The sequence below is a fragment of the Etheostoma cragini genome, chromosome 11, assembly GCF_013103735.1.
Source record: "Etheostoma cragini isolate CJK2018 chromosome 11, CSU_Ecrag_1.0, whole genome shotgun sequence".
NCBI lineage: Eukaryota > Metazoa > Chordata > Actinopteri > Perciformes > Percidae > Etheostoma > Etheostoma cragini.
In genome coordinates, this window is record NC_048417.1 from 16,862,001 (window position 1) to 16,870,816 (window position 8,816).

At 42.4% G+C, this 8,816-nt stretch overlaps 1 protein-coding gene across 1 annotated transcript in view; it reads right to left on the reverse strand.

Annotated features, from left to right (window-relative positions):
- Positions 1 to 921: 921 nt before the first annotated feature.
- si:ch211-45c16.2 (mitogen-activated protein kinase kinase kinase 13) overlaps positions 922 to 8,816 on the reverse strand; it is a 9,101-nt gene continuing 1,206 nt past the window's right edge. The window contains exons 2-11 of the mRNA XM_034886062.1: positions 8,044 to 8,239; positions 7,758 to 7,916; positions 7,496 to 7,604; positions 7,149 to 7,258; positions 6,812 to 6,928; positions 6,213 to 6,356; positions 5,181 to 5,937; positions 5,026 to 5,096; positions 4,503 to 4,794; positions 922 to 4,364 (exon numbers count right to left, since the gene is read on the reverse strand). Coding sequence (XP_034741953.1) covers positions 4,263 to 4,364; positions 4,503 to 4,794; positions 5,026 to 5,096; positions 5,181 to 5,937; positions 6,213 to 6,356; positions 6,812 to 6,928; positions 7,149 to 7,258; positions 7,496 to 7,604; positions 7,758 to 7,916; positions 8,044 to 8,239 — 2,057 coding nt within the window. The 3' untranslated portion in view covers positions 922 to 4,262. The remainder of the gene's footprint in view (positions 4,365 to 4,502; positions 4,795 to 5,025; positions 5,097 to 5,180; positions 5,938 to 6,212; positions 6,357 to 6,811; positions 6,929 to 7,148; positions 7,259 to 7,495; positions 7,605 to 7,757; positions 7,917 to 8,043; positions 8,240 to 8,816) is intronic.

Genomic DNA, 8,816 nt, shown 5'->3' on the forward strand with positions numbered 1-8,816 from the left:
TTGCGCCAGTAGGCCTATACATAGTAAAATATAATTAATAGTATGAATACATAATTCACAATATGAAGTGAGGTGGACGGAAATGTACTGTCTTTTGCCACAGTTTTCACTACAGTGGCTACTGAGACTGAGGAGCAAAATAATCTAAGGGCCCTTAATTAAGGCTTTTATTTTTACATTGCCTAATTCAGTAATTTCTTGCATTCTGTACCAGCTAATTTAGGCCGGCACTCAAACTGGTTTGACAAAAATATTAAATTATTAGCCATGCCTCCAAGTTTTGCTCTAAAAACAATTACAATTTTCAATTCATCATATCAGGTCTATAGCAACCAGTCAAGTCCCCAGTATTATTTCTGGGAATTTGGATATTTTAACAATCTGAGGAGGAGTTTTCACTTTACAGAAGTCATGCTGATTGATTTTTAGAAGTACATCCAAGCTTAGCTGCAGGAATCTGTGAGGGTAAAGGATCTACTCCACCAGGGTGGTGCAATTTATCTAGATAGGTTTTTGTGTTGTTGTTTTTTTAGTTTTTCTGAACGATTGCAAGCCGGAATGAAAACAAGCCGAACTGAAACAGGAGTAACAAGGCTATTTTAAAAAAAATAGAAGGAGTAGGTAATAAGTACAGCTAATTGCGTGAAAATTAAAAGGAGTAGAAGTAAAAAGTCTGCTCTAAAATAATTACTCAAGTAAAGTATAGATACCCAAAATTTCAAGTATTTATACTTAGTTACTTGACACCTCTGATTACATTGATGTTATTTAAGACCCTTGGACTACATGTACTGTAGCTTCTATGAATACACATGAAACATGCATGGAATTATTCTCCAAAAAAATCTACAAATCATGGGTAGTTAATGAGATGAAAATAAACAAGCATCTATTGTGTCGCAGAAAAGACGGACCACAGTGTGTTGGGTACAGTACATCAGCATTTATTCCATGCAGTTGTTTGCTCTGATTTTATTCTCCCAGATACCCACTGTACACTGGATAATACAGGAAACAGACAGGATTGGTTGATCATAATGCCATTCAATGGAAAAAAGGGAGTTGGAAATTAGAGTAATAAAGAAACAGATGTTAATTACATGGGATGAGGCAACATGATGTCTACAGTTAGAGACAATTTCCCAGAAATTCCGATGTAAGTGACTGGTATTTTGAATAAAAATGAGAGAAAGGGTTCTCTGCAGAAGAACAGACGTCGGCAGCACACACGCCTTCAGGCTTAACGTCTAATTTACCCTCCTGGGAGAGTCCACGGACTGGCTTTTCTTTGTATTAGAATTGATTCCCTATAGCCTTAAAAGCTTTAGGAATGCCTGATGCTGCTAATTACTGATGAAAAATCAATACTTCATGATCTAAATGATGAACAGTTCCCCGCAGGGTCACAAAAACAAAACTGATGCCCATGATATGACAATGCTTTTGTTCTCCCATACAAATACTGTTCTCTTCTGATACCAATTTATTGTACTTCCTTTAAATAATACTTTCAGAAATCATAGGTCATAACTTTTCTAAAGCCGCCTGAAATTTAAAAAGAACACAAACCTTACCAGTCATTCATAATAAATTAATTAAATAATCATGTAGGCCAGCTACAAAAAGAAAAAGAAAAAAGAAAAGAAAATTAAATTAAAACTTTACAACAATCATATATTTCCTAGGATAACATGACAGAAAGACAACATTATTAACAGCTTGATCGGATTACCCAGTCATTACAGTATACTAGGTTATTTCACACACACAGAAACAGGGTGAACAAGGTTGAAGGAGGCTCGAGAAAAGGCAACCGCTGCTTTCAGTACCAGGTGTAAGCGTTTCCAGAGCTTTCAAGCAAAAGAGTAATTGATCCATCGGTACAGATTTAGCTTCACCTTGTGCTACTCGGTTCTCATGACTCACACACTCCTGCGGTCGTCAATACTGATGTCATACAGATGAAAGCACTTTCTGCTTAGTTTCATCAGTGACAGAAGGCTCTGTCACAGCTGTGTGATACGTTATAGAGAGAGGACAAAAACAGATTACATTACATTTACAGATGTTTACGTACAGGAGTAACTAACACTGAGATGAGGTTGGTGAAAACCAAGAGCAGCTTTATTGCTCTGTGGCCTTGTCTCTGGCTTTCATTCCCAACTTAGAATCTCAGCCATCTGCACACACTTGACATCATTATTGTAAAGTTCAACCCTGGCTGGCTACTTTTTTTAACCGCAGAATCATTAAGATGGATGACAAACACTCTTATAAGGATACAAAGTAAAGCTCTCACAGATGCAGTAACCCTTTTCCAAGACAACTATTCAAAAATAGTAACATTGCTGGGATTTAAGGATGTGGATGGACATGGGAAACAGAGAAATTATCTTGGCTCGTGGCCGGACAAATCAGTTGGTTGAGCCGGCACACACATATTGAGCTTTATTCCTCAACGCAGAAGGTCCGACCTGTGACGGTTTCCTGCATGTCGTCCCCCTCTCTCTCCCCTTTCATATCTGAGCTGTCCTATCCATTAAAGGCGGAAATGCCCAATGTATCTTGGGTAGAAAGAAAGGAAAGGAGCCAGTAGATTTACACAACCCCAGCGAAAGTAAGTCATTTCAACTGTCCCCATCTAGTGGCTGTTGATATATTGCTCCTGCTCCCAATCGGCAACATAAACCTTAGCATCAAACCCCCAGAAACGAGTTCCTAAATTGGTCAAATTTGAAAATATAGCATCTATAATAAGCTGTTTGACACATGCTGCTCTTCTCTGGCCAGCCACCAGTCACTGTATTGCGTGTAGCAAGCTAGACGCCCTGGATCCTGTGCAAGCAACATCTTTCTCACCTGAGCGCCAACCTACATTATTGCTGTTTTATTCACTACAGCACAGAAAGCAATTATTATTTTTGGACACTGCGGGTAAGACCGAGGAAGTACCCTGCTAGAAAACGGTAAATGGGAGACAATGCACCTATTAATTTTAAGAAATGGGATACTGCACCTGGATTGCAAGAAAAATCTGGTGTGTCTACATAACATTATTGTCTGTTACACAAATAAAGGGTTGAACATCAAGGCTATCTGTAAAACCTTTTTTAATATTCTTGTCCATATGGAAGGTCCATATTATGTATATATATAATAATTGGTCCAGTCCAGTTTCTTACAGTCCTCGAACAATCCTGAGAGACATCAATGAGACTTGAAACTGTTATGTCTAATGGAGAGGAAAGGGCCACAGAGACACACACACACACACACACACACACACACACACACACACCTCCCTAAACAACTCTGGTCATGACATCTGATTGATGATGACGTGTCTCGGAGAAGGATGAGCTGGGTCACAGAGGAAGTCTCTTTTTTATCTTCTCCTTAGCTGTCAGCTGAGTCTTCAGCTCTATTGCTCTGCTAGCTTGTCTACTTCATGCAGTCTTCTGGCAGCGTTTGCATTTTGCGAGCTACACAAGCATGCTTGGAAAAGTTCAGCGGGGATCTTGGTGAAAGACTAGAGACGAGGTGGTTTCTAAGGGAGGGAGGGAGGAAGTCTGGTTGCGAGGCAAGCTGTTCATGCTGGTGTTCACACTGCTTTCAAGAGCTCCCTGTTCCCCAACTCACCAGGTTGGGGATGGGATGGAAGTCAGTGAGGCAGGGTACTGGGGCTCTGCGCTATCACCTCACGATAAAGCAGCTTGATCTTACTTTAGTAAGAGGGGGTCCTTGTTGGTTGGGGATTTCGGTTTAAAACAGCAAGATGCTGAGAGCAACGATAGCCAGATCAAAAGGCTTGTAGTGACACTCCTAATACATCAGCACTTCAACACATCCTCCTTCTCATCATCATCATCATCATCATCATCATCATCATCAACACACACTTAGCTCATGCTCAGTTTCAAATAGTCAGTTTTCTCTGTTCAGATCAGAGAATTTATAGATGTCCTGAATTTTCCTTCAATACTCAGACAAAAATAAATTATAAATGTTACATTATCTACTGTACATTATCATTCAAAAGGGAATCCCTGCCATGGGTTGCCTGGATACTGTGCTAGAGATGGGGGGGTGGGGGTTTATAAAGGGAAGGGTAGTTCTGGCAGAGGTTCTGGGAGAGATTGCATGGGACTTGGCTATAGGGAGCTTTGTTTACAATGTCGTCCTCTTATTGCTGTATTTTCTGCAGGGCAGAGTGGGACACGATGGCCTCCAGGAAAAAACAGAACCGATCCTCTGGGTGGGTTTTACCATGAGGAAGGAGCCCCGATTTTGTTGTTTCTAATGGTGGCATCGGAGCACTCTGCTTCTGACGTATCGCAGTCTGAATCCCTAAACTGTAGTGGATTCTGGGAGAAAAACAATTGAAAGAAAAGACAGATTCAGCATCAGGCAACTGTTTTGCAATGTTTATTATTTGATTGCTGCTAGCCTGACTAAAACTATAGAGCTAACATGATGGGACCACACACATCCACAGTACTGACCTCATAGCTGTGTTCGTCAGAGCACAGTTTACCCAGTGAGATCTGGGTCTTTACCCTGCGGACGGCGCACTCCTTGTCAGACAGGCCGTCTGACTGGGTGGAGATGTCGATGGGGATTTCTGGTGTGTGCGACAACAGCTCATCCAGGTGTTCCTCCTGACTGGTACTCATCCTCTCCAGGGGCCCGCTGTGGGAGTGGTCGCTGGTGTTTCCCTCTTCTCCGTCAGACACCGACAGGTTCTCTGAGCTGAAGGTGGAGTAGGACTGGAAGCTGCTGATACAGCGATGAGGTCTATGAGGGAGCACAGGAACAATACAAAGAAATGTTAATGCTGTTAAAATCCAGCCGATTACCTGTCAGACTGGTTCGTACCTAGTTCACTGCATTTGGGGCAGTATTACAAACTTTAATGTGATGATTATTTAAGGGTATCATTTGGTAAATGGCTGTAATTTTCTTTGCTCCACATGATGTGCCAGTGTTACAACACAGTGAAGGTCAAGGTGGAAAACTGTTTTTTACCTCTGTCTCCTTGGAAACTCCACTTCACTATCAACCTCCCCCTCTTCCTCTTCAGAGGACTCATCGCCACCCTGTCAGAGAAGCAATTACAGCTGTTAATCCATTACCTTTCAAAGTTTTGTTAACACAAACCCATAAAACTGACTCTTGCTCACCTTCCTGAGAGGTCTTAGAGTACGAGGCAGGGCAGTGAGCAGGGTGTGAGTGCGTTGGGATGCCTCTTGTTCCTCTGGCTGAGCCTTCTTTGTGGCCTCTCTGTCTGAGGCTGGATCTTTGCTGGGAGCTCCTAAAGAAGAAGCGGTGCTCTCCTGGGTGTTGAGCAGGGAATAGTGGGGCAACTCTGGGTGGCTTGATGCAAGAGGGGTCTCCTGACAGTGTAGGCAGCCAGGGAAGGGGTGAGCCTGGCAGCACGGACACAAAGAACCAGCACCAGCACCTGAAGCAGGATTAGAGCTGGTGGATGAAGTCCGCTGTCGCGTGTCTGCGTCCACAGCAGTGGATATGATATCAGGGTTGAAGCCAGAAACGCGGCGCTGCATGTGGTCAGTCTGAGGACTACGGAGGGGAGCAGCGGGGCCGAAATAGCGCAGGTTGTTGGCACAGTTGACAACGGCCTCCTCGCGGCCCTTCAAGGGGAGGAAGGGCCCCTCGGTTGGTGGATGGTGGTGGTGGTGGTGATGGAGGAACGGCTGCTCCTGTAGAGACTGGGTGTCCTCTAATGCCCCAGCAAGAGGCTTCAGCACCCCGGGGAATTCGCTATGGCTTCCTTTACTGTTGGCCCGGCGGTGACGAGGCTTGCTTCGGTAGCGAGCTTTGCCGGGAGGCGTGGAGACCTTTGGGCTGGCTGATAGCGGCGAGGGGGAGGGGAAAGGGTCGAGGCTTGGGATGCCATCAGAACGTAGCAAGTCTGGCCTGAAAGAAATCCATTTGGCAACATTAACATAATGTATCTAAAATCATTTATTCTCACCAACAGTATATGTCCAATGTCTTCCAATGGCACTTCTGGCTTTAGCAGAACATATAGTTATTCCTCTTACTTTATGAGAACTGTCCCTTATTTAATGAATACATTTCTAACTAATCATCTGGATGAACAAGAATATGCAAATGGTGTGTGGCGGCTGAAACATGAAAATACAGTATTTTTTTTTACAATTAGCAGTTCAATTTCCTATGTTTCAGACCTTTTAGTGGGGGGCATCCCGGGTTTGTGCGACATGCTTCCTTTCTTCTTGATGAGCTTCTCTACAGCGTTGGACCTGACAATGGGTCTGACCAGGTGGCGCTTATAGGTCCCGGGATATTTCTTCTCCACTGCCTGCTCTCTCCTTCAGGGATGGCAGAATTAGTTTGGAGTTATATAATGGTGAGCAGCATTCACATTAAGTTCTATAGATAGTTGTACTTTCATTACTCCAAACTCTAGAAGACAGAAATCAAGGTGTATAAATCTATTCTCTGAAAGGGGAAAAAATAGTTCAAGGAATTGGCAACAAATCAAGGGAGGAAAAACTCTCTGAGCCTTTTTTATTTGAGTCATTCTTTTGAGAATTGTTTATAATGTGACTCAAAACCCCCATACTGTTCTCTTGACTATAAACTGACCCAGAACAATGGCTTTGTTATACTTCTCAATATGGTTAGCTGTCTTGCCAGGCCATTGTAATACTTTTAAATATTGAATTACTGGAAATGTCTTCTATAAAGGGGCAATAGTAGTTTACACACAAGTAAGGCCTGATAATGAGAAAAGATAACGGGGATAAAGGATTTATTTACATACTTCATTAGTTCCTTTTCTCGGACCTCAAGCTGCAGCATGATGGCACTAAGTTCCATGTAGAGGTTGTTGGCTCTCTCCAGCTTCCTCTCATAGTGCTCCCGGATGTCCAGTGCGTGTCTAAGAGTTTAGGAAAGGCAGACACATGTTCACTTCCACCAACTTCTGCTTCAATTTTAAAAACTACATCAATAACGAGAAGAAATAAATCCATGCAAAAGTAATTCAAATATATGAGTAATTTTTAAATCCGGAGTAGCTATGAATTGCAATATGTTTACAATTGCGTTCTTTTCTGTAAAGTTGGTCATGTCTCCTTCTGGATTTCTTTCTTACACACCTGAGTTCGTCCCGCCTGCGTCGGATCAGCTCCTCGTCCAGCCTGTGGATGCAGGTGCCTTCACTTTTGATCTTCTCAAAATGTTTCTTCACTTCCTCCCTCCATTCTGTCTGTAATTTGGACGGACACAGTCAAAAATCAGCCAATTCACTCGTAGACACAAAAGCCATTAGATGACTTAAAGTCAGCGTTGTACCTAGAAGAACAACATTATCTAGAACAAGTTACTACTGTGTGAGACTTGTGTGCTCATTGTTGGTGCACATCAAACTTATCTTAACAAGTGTATAGAGTCCTGTGACCTATACATAGTGAAGGTTAATATGTTTTGCAGTAATAGTGCCAACCTGAGACTTGAAGTAGGTCTCCTGAGGAGCTCCCAGGACATCAGCGGAGGCAATGTCGAGGTGTAGGAGGATCTGACGAAACGAAGGCCTATTCCTGGGCTTGCTTTGCCTGGAGTCAGAAAATAACAGGGAGAGGAGATCTGATTAAATAAACGGTAAGAATTAGGCAATTGTGAATGATGCAAAACCTTCTTAACAGTAGTAGTCTAACTGACGGTGTGGACAAAGACGCTATCAAATATATTATATGATTAACACTCACCATGTTTGTTTCATGAGTATTTTGAAGCCATCCGGGCAGGTGGAGGGGACAGGAAGGTGAAGACTGTTGCTGCCAACACCCCAAATGATGGCGGAGGAGTCCACGTCTTTGTAGGGAATCTCTCCGGTCAGAAGTTCCCACAACACAACTCCAAATGACCTGCAACAAACAAGCAAAGAGAGTCAGGTCTCACTACAGCAACATCAACAGATGACTCTTACAATATTAGACTTTTGTGTAACTTCTATCGTAAAATAATGTATTATTTTAAAATGTAAGTACTCACCAGATGTCTACCTTCTCAGACACAGGCTCATTTCTTATCACTTCAGGGGCCATCCAGGCCACCGTACCTGCAAATGACATCTTTGTACTTTTGTCACTGAGCTCTTTGGACGTTCCAAAGTCTGAGATTTTCACAGTGTCGTTGTGGGTCACCAAAACACTAAAACATACACAAACAGAAAACACACAGACTTGTTAGCAAGGTCAGACTACTTGATTAAGTAGACCCAAGAAGACAGTATATCCTACAAGTTAGGGTAATCCTATAAAAACAATCTGTATCAATTGTACTGTAAATCTAGAGTTACTATAAAAACCCATGTTCACTCTTTCATATTTCATACCAACGTTGACCTGGGTTAAACCAGTCGGAACCGATGTCAAGTTTTTCCTGTGACATTTCGCATTTCCCGCTGGTTTTAAAAGGGGTAAGACTTTTTATTTATTTTTTATTTTCAAGAAGACAGCTTCAAAAGACAGAAGCAGATTTCTGCATCTGCAAAACCCCATTCGCGAATTGAGACTGACCTTTCCAGCACATTCAGCCTGCTATCATTCTGCTGACTAATACAGTGTGATGCACTGCAGCAGTATGATGATATTGATTACAGAAACAAGGCTACAGTGTGCAGAGGATGAGAAAGAAGCAGCAGGAGGAGACAGGACACTGTGTCTTACTCTTATGTCAAGGCAACACGCTTTTATTAATCCTGAGAATGGCATTTGAGATAAGAGTTAAAAAGTAACAAAAGTGAAATTGAATGAAGAATTATA